This window comes from Caretta caretta, chromosome 4, assembly GCF_965140235.1.
Source record: "Caretta caretta isolate rCarCar2 chromosome 4, rCarCar1.hap1, whole genome shotgun sequence".
NCBI lineage: Eukaryota > Metazoa > Chordata > Testudines > Cheloniidae > Caretta > Caretta caretta.
Window position 1 is genome coordinate 100,023,137 of NC_134209.1, and position 18,319 is coordinate 100,041,455.

At 45.4% G+C, this 18,319-nt stretch overlaps 2 protein-coding genes across 2 annotated transcripts; one reads left to right on the forward strand and one right to left on the reverse strand.

Moving 5' to 3' along the window:
- Positions 1 to 347: 347 nt before the first annotated feature.
- TMEM165 (transmembrane protein 165) lies at positions 348 to 17,795 on the reverse strand. Its single transcript, XM_048848274.2, has 6 exons — positions 17,395 to 17,795; positions 8,782 to 9,007; positions 7,968 to 8,143; positions 6,801 to 6,983; positions 3,089 to 3,194; positions 348 to 1,264 (listed from the first exon to the last, which is right to left on the reverse strand). The coding sequence occupies exons 1-6, from the start codon at positions 17,608 to 17,610 to the stop codon at positions 1,188 to 1,190; spliced, it is 984 nt and encodes a 327-aa protein (XP_048704231.1). The 5' UTR covers positions 17,611 to 17,795; the 3' UTR covers positions 348 to 1,187.
- LOC125635906 (uncharacterized) lies at positions 10,970 to 12,719 on the forward strand. Its single transcript, XM_048848273.2, has 2 exons — positions 10,970 to 11,673; positions 12,260 to 12,719. Exons 1-2 carry the CDS (start codon positions 11,091 to 11,093, stop codon positions 12,412 to 12,414), a joined length of 738 nt encoding a protein of 245 aa, XP_048704230.2. The 5' UTR covers positions 10,970 to 11,090; the 3' UTR covers positions 12,415 to 12,719.
- Positions 17,796 to 18,319: the final 524 nt, after the last annotated feature.

The following is an 18,319-nucleotide window of genomic DNA, read 5'->3' on the forward strand; positions in this document are numbered from 1 at the left end:
ATTTATATTTGTCTTAGGGCACCGGCCAAAGTCAGCCATCATGGATTGCACTTTACAGAAGCCTGCTACTTCATGTATTTCAGCTTAAAACACTGCATTATATGCCACGCACCTGGTGTGAATTCAGAAGCCAGCTTCACCTTGTATAAACAGCAGAGTGCTTACAGGTATATTCTGGTAATGAAGCTGTGCATAAGTTGTCATGACATCACCCCAGCCCCAGCTATCAACATAGCTGCCCTTTTCGACCGTACCTGGATAAGAAGTGAACCTCTCCCTCAGTGCATGCAAGCAGCCGTTACCTTGCTCTCTGCTAAGGGAATTAAATGAACCACAATCAAAAAAAGTTGAAAGTAACTAAAATGGAGACACCACTGTTTTATTTCCATTCCCCCATTACACTATTAAAGAAAATATGAACATAACTTATCTGTAAGAATTGCATTATTGTTCAAATTTGAGAATGCAGCATTGTCAAATATTGACTATTTTATTACTATGATGTATATTATAAGTTTTCAACTTAATACAAAAAGGAATTGTTTAGTAAAGAAAATCAGATCTAGCCAGATTGTCTGTTGTTGAAAACAGTACATTGTGAGTCAGCACTTTTGTTGACTTTAGACCAAAGCCCCCTGATTAAGATATTTGCCTTTTTAAATTAATTCTAAACATTTCAATAGGTGGCTCAGTCACTTAATGGCATGGGAGCTGCCCTCAGGTTTCTTAGGCTACCAGGGCATCCTGGAAGTGAAGTGTGAGAGAGTCAATGATTTTCTCCTTAATATTGGAGAAATTTGTAACATCATAATGCCAGTTGGCAAGGCGGCAGCTCATCTTGCCAGATGGATAAGCTCTAGAACAGACAGCAATAGTGATCACGTGTAACAGAGGAAGGAAGCCTCATGTTTGTGGATGCAGATCCTCAAAACCCATCTGATCGGGTTCAGCAAGCAAGAAAGCCACTCAAATCCTGTGAGGCACCCAACCACCACCTAAATACACCTTGCAAACCAATCTTCATGGCATAGGGTCCATGAATGTGCCAAACTCACTGCTATAGAAATGCAGTCTCTCATTTTCAGTGCTTGTTTAGCAACAATACTTGTACATTATATACAGCAACACACAAGGACAGACTTGTTGCTCCCGATCCTTGCTCTTTAAAGACAATGAAAAAAAGCTTGTTAAAAACCAGACTCCGGGCTTATAAATAGTGCAGAGAAAGCAAATGCCAAGAAAACAATGCCTCCTATGATTGTCACTGAAAGGCAAAAAAGAAAAAAGTTAGATGTTGTACAGGTAAAAATAGCTTTAAAACAAGTTAAATTCATTTCTACCATGCCTCATGAGGGGTCCATTTTCATGGACTTGACTTCCACACCAATAAGTACAGTTCAGAGGTTATTTAAAATGCCTGAACGAGAAGTTATTTCTGGCTCATGCAGCACCCTGCCAAGGTGTCTCTTTTGTCATCCTACTGTCTAGCTGCACTGATGTAAATAAGGATACATTTTGACCCTTAAAATGAAACTTGGTTTTAACTCTATTATACATAAACCAGAATAAAATGCAGCCTGCTCCCCCAGAATTGAGAAGTTTTGGCTGACAGGAGTAAGAAAAAAAAAAACAACCCTACTTTGCTCTACATTAAGGCAAAGGTGCGGTCACAAAGAGCAAATGTTGATGAGAGCCGCTAGCACAGTTCTCCAGATTATACCAGCACCGAAAATCTGACTTCAGAAACATTACAACTACAACTCCAGTGACCAGAGAAATCGTATCATGATGTTTCTCGGCAGCATCGTAAGTCACTATTTGCTGCTGAGATACTAACATTTCCTTGGCCAGTGTAAACAGGGGACTATCTAAGTTTCATGAATAGTGTTTACTTTTAAAATGTGTGCACGCTATTGCTGCAGAAATGAATTTTCTTGATGCGTCTTGTACCTTTTCCGGGGGTCAAGAAAGTACATTTGGAACAAGCTGTGGCCTGCTTCCAAGATGGGCATATCCCTGTTCGTCAAAACATTATAAAAACAAACACCCTCTATGCACAGCGGATACTCTGAAAAGTAGTTGTTCCACATGTACAATAGCTCTAAAAAACACTGACACACAGCTGGGATTTTTGGATAGCCTAACCCCCTTAATCCCCCTCCTTTGAAAGACCCAGCCTAAACTTCTAGACGGTGGAATCCCTGCTGCTGTTTGCCAGACAGCATACTTTGCGTTTCTTAGATGCTTAAGATTTTCTTCCACCTCCATACCCCAGGAGCTAAATTTATTTTTAAACCCCAGATATTGGAATTCAGTACCCACCTGAAACTCAAATCACAGTAAGAAGAGACTTGTTACATTACCAAACATGATTACGATTGCGCTCGTGGACTAAGTTCCTCCATAGCGCCAACAAGCACTAAGTTGCAAGGAATGCACAATCTCAGCTAGGCTGGTTCTACTTGCGGTGGCATGTAGGCTGTGTGTGCAGTGAAAAGTAGGCTGTGTCCACACTGTGGTGTGTAGCTCCACATGTCGTGGATAGACTCTGGCAACAGGGAGGCAGTGTGAAAATAGCAGCGATGGGGGAGGCACTGCTTGGGCAAGTAAAGAACCATGTAGGGTACATACCGCATGGTTCAAGTGTGTCTTCACTTTACTCCCCTACGCCATGCTTTGCCACGTACAGTGCTATTTATACCCATGCTGGGGGAACAAGCCATGTATGTATTCTACCTGCTGCTGGAAGAAGTGTGCGGTGTAGATATACCTTGAGAGCTCTCCTCTGCAGGAGGTACAGTCATGTGAAAGTCAGAGGATCAAGTCTTCACAGAAAGAGTGTGAGGTGGAAGTGACAAGTCCTAAAGGCAGCTATAAAAGCCTCCAGTGAGTTTCACAGCGTGACAATCAAAAATTAAGTTAAACACACTGATTTAAGCTCCTTCACATACCTTCTTTAGCATTAAAAAACACTGCCTTTAACTGCACCTCAAGTGCACATACCATCATTTTCATTCCGATGGTCCCTGAAGCCAGCTATAGTTATGTTGAGTATTTCTTTTTTCAGTTAGAATGAGATTTCACTTACCAGTCCTAACGGAAATTTTTTGTGCTATCATCCTTCCTCCAATAACTGCTAACCCAGTGCATAGACAGTGTCCCACTGTTCCTCCCACTGCCACACCGTAGGGATCCTATGCAAACACAAACGATCAACATTAGCACAGTTGAAAACCTACAAGGCTCATGTCTACCAGGAAAAAAATTATGCTTTCCTAGTTTGCTGCAAGGCAAGGTTACCCCAGAGAATATCACCAACCCCCCTGAGGGGTTTTGCATGGCTCAATAGCAGTTGTTTCCTACAATACTGAGGAACAGTCACAAATGAAAAAGACTTAAAATCTGATAAATCAGGAGCAGCCTATTATGGCACTTTTCAACCATCTTTAAGTGGTTTAACACAGACCCAGAATTCACTCTGTTTACCCACCACTGAAAAGCAGCCACCTCTAGCGTGGAGGCTGACAGCTGGCTAGAAGCAAAGCAACACTACACAATTAGAAGAACACTAACTCAAAAGTTAAGAAATGTCAAACTGAAACTGTAAAGAGGAACTTATGGTAGTCAGAGCACATGCTAGTTACCAGAAGTATTTTGTCAAGGTCCATGAGGCCAATGCACCCACTCTTTAGAGGCCACTCAAAGAAGTATGAAATCAGAGGGACTAGGACTGGAAATATAGGTACCAAATTTTAGCCTAGATGGAAACTGCTATTCTATTCTAGGTTTACCAGCAGTTACAACCGTAACATCACTGGACGAAGTTTTCAACTGCATAAAACCACTTTACAAAGTTGAAGGCTTTAGAGCTGTTATTTTTGTTAAAAAGGTTACTGGAAGGGTAAATAAAAAGACATGACAATTGCTCTGCTATAGAGAATAAACACAGCGGTAACCGTTACATAGCTTCTCAAGGTATCCTCCCCTTCTGTCTTACCTTCTTACAGTAGTCGGGAATATAACTAACAATCCTAGACTGTTTTAACACCAAAAATGACTTGGGGAAATCTTCAAAAGGCAAAAGCAGCAGCTGGGTGCCTAACTGTCATTTGTACTTTTGAAACTTTTTGTACTTCCTCTAGGAAGAAAAGGCGTTAGATCTCTCAACAGAGGGAACAAGAAATGACAGTATTTCTTCCCTACAAGGAATGCATGGGGAGGGGAGGAGGGGAGAGTCTCTAGAAAGCAAAGAGAAGAAAAAGTAAATTCAGGGAAACATCAGACCCAGAAGGAGAATAGATTGGGACTAGCTAGGCAAGGAGACTAGGACAAGGGTTCATGGAGATGTAGAAAGCAACTGATGGGACAAGGAGCCCAGAGTGGGGGAGACAGGTACAGGCAAGGCAAGGGAGAACTGGATTGGGATGAGGAGCCCTGGGTGCAGAAGAGACAAGACAGGGAAAGGTTGGAGGGGACAAGACAAGAAGGGGTCACATATAGGGGGAGGGAATGGGCAAAAGGGACTGTGCTCACTAGAGCACACTCCCCTCCAGACTGGAATGGAACCCAAAATTCTTGAGTCTCACCAGTCCTCTGCTGTCAGCAAATCTGTGAAACCCTCTGGCAATATACTTCATACGCAGCTAGTGCTGGTACACAGAAGATGACAACCTACTACTGCTATCAGTTACTCTGCTAGCTCAAGTGGCAGAGGTTTGTGTGGTGTATCTAAAGGCTCCAACCCTGCTAATGACCCATGTGGGTGTCAATGTCATGCTACATGATGGATTTGGTTTTTTTCCAGTTTGTTTTTAAAACCTAGGAAATTGTACATAAAAGTTACTTTTACAATACAGTAAGTTCCAGAGTTAAGCATTCAAAAGTTAGGAATGCCAAACTTCAGGTTGCCTGAGACACCTTAATTTAGCATTATGATTATTTTGACAGGTTTCAGAGTAGCAGCCGTGTTAGTCTGTATTCGCAAAAAGAAAAGGAGTACTTGTGCCATCTTAGAGACTAACAAATTTATTTGAGCATAAGTTTCCGTGAGCTACAGCTCACTTCATACATAATCAGTCTAGTTACATGATCACAGAATGCCTGCCTCTTTCAGTGCCCAGAATAGATAGGGTTCACTTAATGAGGGGCTACTCAATATTTTGTTTTCTCCTCATTTTTCAAATACTATCTGAACATATCTAAATACATATTTGAACACTCCACACTATTCAAACCGTGATCTGATGACAGAATTATTAATTTTCTCATGTGCTTTTCTATGGCACTCATCACTATGGTATTGGAGTCCTTTGCAAACATTAACTGACTTACCCTCGCAACACCCCTGTGAGGGAGGAACTATGAGGCAGAGTGTGTATAAGGTCAAAAGTATCCAGTAATTTTGGGTGTCCAACTTGAGACTTCAAGACCTGATTAAATTTAGCATTATACAGCACTTTACATATTCAAACCATAGCTCCCATTGACTTTAGTTGCAGTTGTGAGCACTCAGCACTTCTGCAAATCAGACCCCAGGATCTCAAGATGAGTACCTGGAAAGTTAGAAACACAATTAGTGACCACCTGTGAAAAGTTTTGTTTAAGCTATTTGTCCAGCATCACACAGGAACTCTGTGCAGAGGCAGGGATAGAACCAAATCTTCCAGGAAATCACTAAATTGCCTTAACCATGAGACCATCCTTTCTCTTCTTGCAGTCCCCTGCCTCATTCACTATACATCTTCCAACTTCTGTAACAAAGGAAGCAAGGGTCCCGAGACAATAGCTTCCTCCATTACACAAGCTTGCAGGTCTTGGGAGTCTCAAATTGGACACCAAATATTCATGGATACTTCTGATCTTAAACTTTCTGTCTCATAGGGGTGTGGTAAAGATAGTCAGGGTTTGTGAAATACTCATCTCCAGGCCAGATCCATCCTGTGGCCAGGGGCCTGTGGAAAAATAGTATGCAATAATGTAATTAAATACTATCGTAATGCATACGCAGAAAGAGGACAAATTAAGGTTGCACACCCCACCTTTGTTCTGGTAGTTCCTACCACCTTCCGAGTGCTTGATTTTGCAAGCCTAACGTTTGTGTGTGTAATATGAATATATAATAGAAAAGAGAAACGCAACATCTTTCCCTCTCCATTTCCAACAGGCCAGAAGCTTAACTGGATTCCCCTTCTCATTGTCTTTCTTGCTTTAGCAGCACTGTTGATGTCAATCGATAGAAATAGCATTTTAATGCTTATTTTTCAGAGCAGCTCACAATTAATAGCGGTACATATAATAAGATAATGCATTTTTGTTTCTTAGAATCCATCAGCTTTTAACAGTTTTGAGGATTGATCAAATTACAAGTTCCTCTTTAAAGCTATAAATAGTTTTAATAGCAATATCTGCTTAGCCTGACATTTTCAAAAAGGTTTCTTAAATGATTGTCATGTTGTTCCAAGCAATAACCATCTCTTATGCTGTACAGCTGGAGAGAGAAACAGCTTTCCAGAAATGACACTTGCAGTCCCAAACCATGCAGCAAACAATATAACTGTATCTTTAGAGGGAGACTGTACAGTAATAGCACCTCAGGTGTTGAGGATGCATAGAAATAACCACACTGCCTTCAGATTCATGCATCCATATGCTCCCAGCATTAATTGGGTATATCTAATAAACTACAAAGAAGAATCTGATGTGCTGATGAAGGATATACCATCTGTCTCTCCACCTCATCTGCTGCCAATATTAAAAAAAGGACAAAAGAACAGTGGGCATTTTGTATCAATCACACTCACCTCTCTTGCTGCCAGGACTATTGTTGTCAATTGAGAGCGATCACCCCATTCTGCTACGAACGTTAAAGTAAAAGCTTGAACAAAAATTGGAGAAATAAAATGCAGCCACTTCTTCTGAGGTATATTTGTGCCTGTCCCTGTTTCCACATCTCCTGGCCCATTTAACAGTTTCGTTCTCTGGAACTGGAAACGAAAACAAGAAGTCCATCAGAAGAACTGAAATATTATCCAACTATCCCAATGCAAATACTGCTCAAATGTAAACCCAATAATTTAATATCCAGGACAGTTAGACTTTGAACAATAAACTTAGCTGTTGAATATAACGTACTGCCTACCACCAAGGTTACCTACAATTTACATATCTACACTTACTCTTTTCCTCCAGGTTACTGTCTGCCTCAAAGCTGTGCAACTGCACATTTAGACAATCCAAATATTTAGCTCCTACTACAAATGTGCGAAGTAGGCAGAAACATAGGACAAGCATTTTAAAGCAGGAAAAATAGTTTATTTTAGAAAATGATACATAATGAGTTGTTACGCTATTTTTAATTATACTGAGAAGAAACGGATTGCATTATTATGGTGATAAATGGTGGTGGGAGAGGGGAAGACAGTAAAATTAGTGACAAGAATACTAAATGAAATAAAACTAATGCTCCAGATAAATTGTATTAACTGTATTCTTTACAGCTGCAGTATTCTGCTTAAGTTACATCCACAAGGACACCTGCAACAACACTAGCTTCAGTATTACTCTACCTAACGGTTATAAATAAAAGCAGCAGCCATGGTAGCTGTCAACACTCCGGCTGGCAAAGCCCAAGGTGAAAGAGATACATATTTCAAGCATGAATTCTATGAAGAGGCAGTTCACTTCTCTCTCCCACCTCAAAATGTAGCCATATAGCTGAGAATTACAGCCAGCTGTTAAAACAGTCTCTAGGAAATTAGCAGAGGGGGCATTCTGTTATGTGGTCCCATGGTGAAGAGGGACATTTCTGCCTGTTTTCATGTTATTGTTAACCACACATTTGTTGACTCAGACTCATAATACACATGTGTACAGCTGAGCAACCTGCATGCACGCTCTTCCTTAATTGTGCAACTTAACTGGCCTAAGTGTTTCATTAGTCATCACTTCTAGCTACTTTATGGACTTACTTCTTCATCTTTTTTCTTGATTTCTGCTTGAACTTCCTCCAGCTCCTCCTGACCCTCATCTGGGCTCATCTTCAAGCCTTCCCGAAGCATTCTGATGCCAAAAATTGCAAACAGTGCAGTTGACGCATAGTATGTGTACACTCGGGGGATAACTGTGGTGGCATAGCCAAATAAAACTGAAAGAAAATAAGTTATGTTAAATAATACCAAGATGACCATTGATATTGTTACTATTTGTAAGTGCTGCTCCTTAGCAAAGTTCACTGTTCAGAGACCTATTACAGAACATTCAAACACTTTGTTTTCCTGTATTCTGAACTATAGAGCATCGTATTGGTGGCTATGATAAATTGCTGTGACAGCAGCCTTTGGAGCTGCTCTAACTTACACTGAGGGCAGTACCAGCCCAGAATCCCAGAGATGTCTAAAATTACCTTCCCCTCCCAGACCCTGGCTACTTTTTCTGAGTACTGCACAGAAAAAGCACCACAGAACCTGGCCCTTAATCTCATTTACACCTACAGAGCAGTATGTAAGCAAAAGTCCAAGAGTCCAACTTATATCAATATACATGTTGGGCCCCTCTGTCTTCAACTAAAGAATGGAGTTATAAGATCCCATTGCATTTACTTTGAAAGGCATAAAATTTAATACTAGAAGAGATGACAGCTCTTAAATCTGTATAGAAAAGAATCATTAACAAATCCTGCATACCTGCTGCATTCATTTTCACTTTGGTTAAGATTTAAGAATGACAGACTATATACATACATTTAGTCAGTGAATTCTGAGAAAGGCAGCAAAGAATTCTAACCTGATAAGCATGTCATCAGTCCTAAGGCAAGCATGGCACCAGCCATTACAGTCAAACGATTATAACGCATTGCCATGATGGCTGCAATAAAGAAGGTCTTATCCCCCAGCTCCGACACAATGATGACTGATATGGCAGCCACAAAAGCATGAATAAACCCCAAATTAGTTTTATCAGCAGATTCTTCACTGATAAGATGAACTGGAGGAACTGGCGTGGGCCATTTCTGTAAAAGAAGAAAATGATTGCTTAAGATTGAACATTTAACTCCCAAAAGAATTCAACTCTAGTTTTCTCCTACTGCAAACCATTATGGTCTCACACCTTTTATTAGAATATTTTCAAGTTGGATTATTGAAGTTTTCCTTCCATCAGAACCTTTTAACTACGACTGACTGCCACCCATCTGGGACTATAGTGATCAGTCATTAACCTATGATATCCTGCTATGATTAATAATGAAATACCTTTGTACAGATTATATTACTTAGGTACAGCGATCACTATCACAGTAAATGGAAGGTACACTCAAGTCACTGCAATTTACAATACATGGCTCTTCCTAATATTTTGGCAGATCAGCGAAGCAAGCAGTTTTCGAGTTACTGTATTACATCTAATACTTAAGCGTCCATAGTATTTTAGCACAAGGGTAAAGCTTCTTAACATTTAAGCACAATCAGGTATAGCTTTCTTCTCTTCCTTCCAAAATTCTATTATCTATGCCATAGTGAAGTTTGATACAAGTGTTATTTTACTGCCATCATAAGTGCAGTGCCCTATTTTTGAAAGAATAAAGGTTTCTAGTGAGCTCATGCACACTATTTATTTCCCTTGCGCAGACCACTTGAGATTTCATTAATAAAAGAAATCTGAATTTTGCAAAAAAAAAAAAAAAAAAGAAAGAGAGAGCCAGAACATAGAAGTTAAAACATACAGTGAAGTAAATAAAAAGTTGTTCACATTTCAGCAAAAAGCTGGTTAGAACGGTCAGTTTTAATGTATCAATCGTGATAGACTACACTACATTTAATAAATAAAAGTGGTTAATCATCTTTTCCAGAACCAAGTCTTTCTAATCTCCCTTAAAATCCTGCACACAGCCATTTACATTTAAAGCTCATGCTTCACACTGTAGGGACTAAAAAGCACACATTACTAATACTTTCCCCAACTGGTTGGCAGCTAGAACCAGCCGACCGAACCAAGAACCGTGAAGTTATCTAAACAAGTTTGAATGTTACAACATTTAAGACATTAATCCTAATTTTCAGAACTGAAAGATATTAAAAGCTAGTAATGAGTTTCAATTTAAGGCAAAATATGCTTTCCTTTTGTTTACGTCAAGACCTGGAGAAGTCAGTTCCCCATTCACTAGCATGTAAGCAAACAAGCTGTCATCAGATGAATGCTTTCAGACTAAGGGTACGTCTTCACTACCCGCATCGATCTATCAGGGATCAATTTATCACGTCTCGTCTAGATGCAATAAATCGATCCTCGAATCAACGCCTGTACTCCACCTCGGCAGGAGAAGTAAGCGGAGTCAACGGGGGAGCCGCAGCGGCCGACTCACCGCCATGAGGACGGCCAGGTAAGTCGAACTAAGATATGCAACTTCAGCTATGCTACTTAGGTAGCTGAAGTTGAAGTATCTTAGTTCGAACCCCACCCCAGTGTAGCCCAGGCCTAAGTTATCTTACTTTTTGTGGTCATGTTTTGCTGTTCATTTTATCAAATGCCAAATCCCCAGCTCAATGTTCCATGTTAGGTAGACCAATTTCTAGCAAATAAAATTCCACCCCATATTTATCCCTCCGCTCCAGCCTACAGGCTCCTTTGTTGCATCTCATGATCATCCCATTCTGGGGTTTCAGCCATCACTTGTCAACTCTTACAGAAAGAGCTATAGCAGAAATAGTCCCAACACTCAAATAAACTATGGTGAACTAAACCCTGGTCTACACTAGGACTTTAGGTCGAATTTAGCAGCGTTAAATCGATGTAAACCTGCACCCGTCCACACAATGAAGCCCTTTATTTCGACTTAAAGGGCTCTTAAAATTGATTTCCTTACTCCACCCCTGACAAGTGGATTAGCGCTTAAATCGACGTTGCCGGCTCGAATTTGGGGTACTGTGGACACAATTAGATGGTATTGGCCTCCGGGAGCTATCCCAGAGTGCTCCATTATGACCGCTCTGGACAGCACTCTCAACTCAGATGCACTGGCCAGGTAGACAGGAAAAGAACCGCGAACTTTTGAATCTCATTTCCTGTTTGGCCAGCGTGGCAAGCTGCAGGTGACCATGCAGAGCTTATCAGCACAGGTGACCATGATGGAGTCCCAGAATCGCAAAAGAGCTCCAGCATGGACCGAACGGGAGGTACGGGATCTGATCGCTGTTTGGGGAGAGGAATCCGTGCTATCAGAACTCCGTTCCAGTTTTCGAAATGCCAAAACCTTTGTCAAAATCTCCCAGGGCATGAAGGACAGAGGCCATAACAGGGACCCGAAGCAGTGCCGCGTGAAACTGAAGGAGCTGAGGCAAGCCTACCAGAAAACCAGAGAGGCGAACAGCCGCTCTGGGTCAGAGCCCCAAACATGCCGCTTCTATGATGAGCTGCATGCCATTTTAGGGGGTTCAGCCACCACTACCCCAGCCGTGTTGTTTGACTCCTTCAATGGAGATGGAGGCAATACGGAAGCAGGTTTTGGGGACGAAGAAGATGATGATGATGAGGAGGTTGTAGATAGCTCACAGCAAGCAAGCGGAGAAACCGGTTTTCCCGACAGCCAGGAACTGTTTCTCACCCTAGACCTGGAGCCAGTACTCCCCGAACCCACCCAAGGCTGCCTCCTGGACCCAGCAGGCGGAGAAGGGACCTCTGGTGAGTGTACCTTTTAAAATACTATACATGGTTTAAAAGCAAGCATGTGAAAGAATTACTTTGCCCTGGCATTTGCGGTTCTCCTAGATGTAGTCCTAAAGCCTTTGCAAAAGGTTTCTGGGGAGGGCAGCCTTATTGCGTCCTTCATGGTAGGACGCTTTACCACTCCAGGCCAGTAACACGTACTCGGGAATCATTGTAGAACAAAGCATTGCAGTGTATGTTTGCTGGCATTCAAACAACATCCGTTCTTTATCTCTCTGTGTTATCCTCAGGAGAGTGAGATAATTCATGGTCACCTGGTTGAAATAGAGTGCTTTTCTTCAGGGGACACTCAGAGGAGCCCATTCCTGCTGGGCTGTTTGCCTGTGGCTAAACAGAAATGTTCCCCGCTGTTAGCCACAGGGAGGGGGGAAGGTTGAGGGGGTAGTCACGCGGTGGGAGGAGGCAAAATGCGACCTTGTAACGAAAGCACATGTGCTATGTATGTAATGTTAACAGCAAGGTTTACCCTGAAAGAGTGTAGCCACTGTTTTATAAAATGTGTCTTTTTAAATACCGCTGTCCCTTTTTTTTTCTCCACCAGCTGCATGTGTTTCAATGATCACAGGATCTTCTCCTTCCCAGAGGCTAGTGAAGCTTAGAAAGAAAAAAAAACACGCACTCGCGATGAAATGTTCTCCGAGCTCATGCTGTCCTCCCACACTGACAGAGCACAGACGAATGCGTGGAGGCAAATAATGTCAGAGTGCAGGAAAGCACAAAATGACCGCGAGGAGAGGTGGCGGGCTGAAGAGAGTAAGTGGCGGGCTGAAGACAGGGCTGAAGCTCAAATGTGGCGGCAGCGTGATGAGAGGAGGCAGGATTCAATGCTGAGGCTGCTGCAGGACCAAACCAGTATGCTCCAGTGTATGGTTGAGCTGCAGCAAAGGCAGCTGGAGCACAGACTGCCACTGCTGCCCCTCTGTAACCAACCGCCCTCCTCCCCAAGTTCCATAGCCTCCACACCCAGACGCCCAAGAACGCAGTGGGGGGGCCTCCGGCCAACCAGCTACTCCACCACAGAGGACTGCCCAAAAAAAAGAAGACTGTCATTCAATAAATTTTAAAGTTGTAAACTTTTAAAGTGCTGTGCTTAAAGTGCTGTGTGGCATTTTCCTTCCCTCCTCCACCACCCCTCCTGGGCTACCTTGGTAGTCATCCCCCTATTTGTGTGATGAATGAATAAAGAATGCATGAATGTGAAGCAACAATGACTTTATTGCCTCTGCAAGCGGTGATTGAAGGGAGGAGGGGCGGGTGGTTAGCTTACAGGGAAGTAGAGTGAACCAAGGGGCGGGGGGTTTCATCAAGGAGAAACAAACAGAACTTTCACACTGTAGCCTGGCCAGTCATGAAACTGGTTTTCAAAGCTTCTCTGATGCGTACCGCGCCCTCCTGTGCTCTTCTAACCTCCCTGGTGTCTGGCTGCGCGTAACCAGCAGCCAGGCGATTTGCCTCAACCTCCCACCCCGCCATAAACGTCTCCCCCTTACTCTCACAGATATTGTGGAGCACACAGCAAGCAGTAATAACAGTGGGAATATTGGTTTCGCTGAGGTCTAAGCGAGTCAGTAAACTGCGCCAGCACGCCTTTAAACGTCCAAATGCACATTCTACCACCATTCTGCACTTGCTCAACCTGTAGTTGAACAGCTCCTGACTACTGTCCAGGCTGCCTGTATACGGCTTCATGAGCCATGGCATTAAGGGGTAGGCTGGGTCCCCAAGGATACATATAGGCATTTCAACATCCCCAACAGTTATTTTCTGGTCTGGGAATAAAGTCCCTTCCTGCAGCTTTTGAAACAGACCAGAGTTCCTGAAGATGCGAGCATCATGCACCTTTCCCGCCCATCCCACGTTGATGTTGGTGAAACGTCCCTTGTGATCCACCAGAGCTTGCAGCACTATCGAAAAGTACCCCTTGCGGTTTATGTACTCAGCGGCTTGGTGCTCCGGTGCCAAGATAGGGATATGGGTTCCGTCTATAGCCCCACCACAGTTAGGGAATCCCATTGCAGCAAAGCCATCCACTATGACCTGCACATTTCCCAGGCTCACTACCCTTGATATCAGCAGATCTTTGATTGCATGGGCTACTTGCATCACAGCAGCCCCCACAGTAGATTTGCCCACTCCAAATTGATTCCCAACTGACCGGTAGCTGTCTGGCGTTGCAAGCTTCCACAGGGCTATCGCCACTCGCTTCTCAACTGTGAGGGCTGCTCTCATCTTGGTATTCATGCGCCTCAGGGCAGAGGAAAGCAAGTCACAAAGTTCCATGAAAGTGCCCTTACGCATGCGAAAGTTTCGCAGCCACTGGGAATCGTCCCAGACCTGCAACACTTTGCGGTCCCACCAGTCTGTGCTTGTTTCCCGAGCCCAGAATCGGCGTTCCACAGCATGAACCTGCCCCATTAGCACCATGATGCATGCATTGGCAGGGCCCATGCTTTCAGAGAAATCTGTGTCCATGTCCTGATCACTCACGGGACCGCGCTGACGTCGCCTCCTCGCCCGGTATCGCTTTGCCAGGTTCTGGTGCTGCATATACTGCTGGATAATGCGTGTGGTGTTTAATGTGCTCCTAATTGCCAAAGTGAGCTGAGCGGCCTCCATGCTTGCCTTGGTATGGCGTCCGCACAGAAAAAAGGCGCGGAACGATTGTCTGCCGTTGCTCTGACGGAGGGAGGGGCGACTGACGACACGGCTTACAGGGTTGGCTTCAGGGAGCTAAAATCAACAAAGGGGGTGCCTGTACATCAAGGAGTATTTCAGGCAGGACTTCACGGAGGGTTCCAATAAGAAATGGTGCACCTAAGTTATCGTTCTTATTGGAACAAGGAGGTTAGCCTGGCCTCTGATTGATACATGGCTAGATTTACCTCGCTGCACCTTCTCTGTGAGTGACTGCAGTGTGATCTAGAGGAATGAGTCCCCTAGACAGGGGAGGAGGCAAATGAGTACAAAACAAATCTGGTCTATTTCTTGTTCTGACCCACTCCATCTATCTTTTACATCTTTGGCTGGCAGCAGACGGTGAAGAAGGACTGCATGCCATCCACATCTCATGGCTGCTCGGCAGAAGATGGTACAGTACGACTGCTAGCCATCCTCATCTCTTGCCTGCCTGGCAGAAGATGGTACAGTACGACTGCTAGCAGTCCGTATCGCCTGCCCGCTCACCATAAGACGGTTCAATAGGACTGACTGCAGGACTAAAGAGAATGACCTGGTCAAGTCACTCCAAATTTAGTCCCTGCGCCCATGTCTGCCCAGGCGCTCCCAGCCGACGTGGCCAGGAGCACCTTGGACACGACGAGGACGACTACCAGTCGTATTGCACCGTCTGCTGCCAGAAGGCAATGGGTTGCTGCTACTGTGCAGCAAAGCCGTACCGCGTCTGCCAGCACCCAGGAGACATAGGGTGACGGTTACCTGAGCGGGCTCCATGCTTGCCGTGGTATGGCGTCTGCACAGGTAACTCAGTAAAAAAGGCGCGAAATGATTGTCTGCCCTTGCTTTCACGGAGGGAGGGAGGGAACGGGGGCCTGACGATATGTACCCAGAACCACCCGCGACAATGTTTTAGCCCCATCAGGCATTGGGATCTCAACCCAGAATTCCAATGGGCAGTGGAAACTGCGGGAACTGTGGGATAGCTACCCACAGTGCAACGCTCCAGAAGTCGACTCTAGCCTCGGTACTGTGGAAGCGCTCCGCCGAGTTAATGCACTTAATGCACTTAGAGCATTTTCTGTGGGGACACGCACACTCGAATATATAAAACCGATTTCTAAAAAACCGACTTCTATAAATTCGACCTTATTCCGTAGTGTAGACATACCCATAAAGTACCTAATTCTTTAGAGTGATGCATTAACAAATTTAACTTGAATATCAAGATTAAGGAGTCAAGTTTTGTTGGCTAAAGGTTCAAGTTTCTTGCACACTGTTTCGCTCTTTGCATACTGTACGTGCCTCCGCCTGTCAGCCCAACATACCAATGAATATGAAGTCAACAACTGGAGGTGGAGACAAGGAGCAAAGAGAAATTTTCCCGGAGTTAAAGAAAACGTTTACCAGCAACATACTTAGCATTATTTAGATTGCTATAATGTCCAAAATATACTAGACACTTCCTGAACACTGCCCTAATCTCTGCCCTCAAGACAATCCAGTTCAAGGTATTTAGGGAGATTTTCAGAGGCACAAATAGGAGTTAGGCACCTAACTGCTCTTTGTGCCATTGAAAGTCTCCCCTTTCAGCAGTAAATGTTGACAAACCTAACAGTTTATATCCCTGTACAGATTCAGGTGTTCCTTAAGGACAGATTAGCTTTACCTCAATAACCTATTCCTTCTTAGGCTTCAAGATTCCCATAAGAGTTGCTTTAAAAAAAACAAAGCAAACCACTGCTGTTCAGCCAGATGGAAATTACCACCTTTCCATTTCTGAAAGCATTACTGTATAGTCAGAGAGACTTGATAAGTCTGGGAAAGAATAAGAGGACAGATGATTGTGATAACAAGCCATGACCGGAGGTCTGGGTCTGAAGTGACTCCTCAACAAGCTGTAGATGAAATCTTCATTAGCTCTTGCAGGCCTTTGGGGAAAGGTCTGGCTTTAAACTTTATTAGCCTAGGAATACAATAAAGACAGTATTTTTCCATTCATTTTTCATTCCTCACTAGCATTTATCCCTGTCTTCCCAAACTCTTCACCTCTATCCACTTTGCTGCATCAACTGTTTTCCTCTTGCAGTTTGGTCTTGCTCCTTCCCCTTCCTCTCTGCATTTTAGCCTACACTGTTCATATTCTCTCTACTTCCCCCTTTCTTCTGCCCTCACAGTGTCAAGTATGGAAATACTAAGTGGCTTCTATAGTTCCTCCTAAATCACATGGTCAAAGTAAGTACTCACTAAGCAGTACTGTCCTTGATTAACTGATGGTCGGTATTAAATGATCCAGAACACGTGGAATAAACATGACACATTTCAATAGTTAAAGTATAAGACGCTAGTACGTTTGCATGAATGACTTCCCCTTTGTTGTTCATTTGTAGCCATTAGAACTTTGCTTCAACATACATGCTGGGATCTAGTTAACCAGCCTATCGCTTCAGGAAGGTGAGCCATCTTTATTCAGAGAGGAACAAAATCCACTTTTAATTCAGTGCCGTGCACAGGGTATCAATTTAAAATTGCACAATCTTCTCTGTCCATTGCCGGACTCCCCACTGCCGTCAGAAAGGCCAAGGGAATACAGCCCTTTACGCTGCAATTAAGTTTAATCACGTGTTATTAGTTAGGTATTCTATTAATCAAGGTTAACTTGGCAGCCACATGGGCTAAACGCCTTTTTCCTTTAGATTAAAGCTTGGATGCTGCAGAACCACCCTAGGACACATACCCAAGAGCGCTCAGCAGGCGGGGGAGGCGACACCAAGCCACGGCAGGCTGGAGACACCCGACACTCGCCCCCAGGCCGGGGGTCTGCCCCCACCGCCCACCCCGAACTCATCCACCCCGTGCCGGGTGCTGTGCGACAGGCGGCCCGAGGTCTCCCCAGCCAGCACCGCCCAGGACGCTGCCGTAGGGCTCCGGGCGGCGGCCTCCGGGAACCGAGTAGAGGGAGCGGGGGGCACCCTCTCCCCACTCACACGGCCCCCGCCTCACCTCGGCCCGGGCCGGATCTAGCCCCTGCACCGCGGGCTGCGGCTGCTGCTGCTGTGGCGGCGCCGGCGGCTCCTTGTTCCGGCCGGTCTCTTCCTCCAGGGCGGCGCGCAGCCCGGCGGGCGCGGCCAGGAGCATCAGCAACAGCAGCGCGGCGGCCCGGCAGGACGCTCGGCCTCCCGCTGCCTCCGGGCCCCGCCGGCCGCCCCCCGGCTCCATCCCGGCCTGCGACTCGCGGAGCGGCCCCAGCTCGACCTGACCCCGCAGCGGAAACCTAGCGGCGCCGCGCCATGGCCGTTCCGGGTGAGGACGGGCCGATCCCCGCAGCCGCCTCAACCGCCTCCCGCAGCGGCCGCCAGCAAGTCCCAGCGCGCGGGCGGAGGAAGGGCAGGAAGGGCTCACAACAGAAGCGCCGCCTCCAGCGCGCCGAGCAACCGAACACGCCCCCACCTGCCCGCCCGCCTTCCTGCAGCTGCTCCCCTGATTGGCTGCGATCGCCCTCACGGCGTGCTAGCGTCAGAGCGCGGAGCTGACAGGTTAGGCTGAGCCACGCTGCTCCACTTTTAGGCTAAGGAGGAACCGGTGTTATGTGAGACGTGCGATCTTGTGACGCCCCAATGTCCCGCCCCCTTCCTCCAGTGTCTGCCTGTGGACGCTTGACGTGTCCTTCCCATGAGCCTGCTGCCCTAGCAACGCGCTGCCCAGCCCTTGTGCCCCGTGCGAAGGGAGTGGGAGGGGCAAAAGAGCGAGGCTCCCGAGCGGCGTTACGGCCCCTCGCGCGGGGCCCGCGGCGCTGTCTCCCTCTCGCTGGGCGGGAGGCCGCTCGGAGAGCAGCGCGGGCCGTGCGGGAGTCACCGCCGCAGGGGGCGGGCCGCGAGCGGCCGGGGGAGGAAGCCGGCTTTGTAGGGAGTTCGGACTCCCAGCGCGG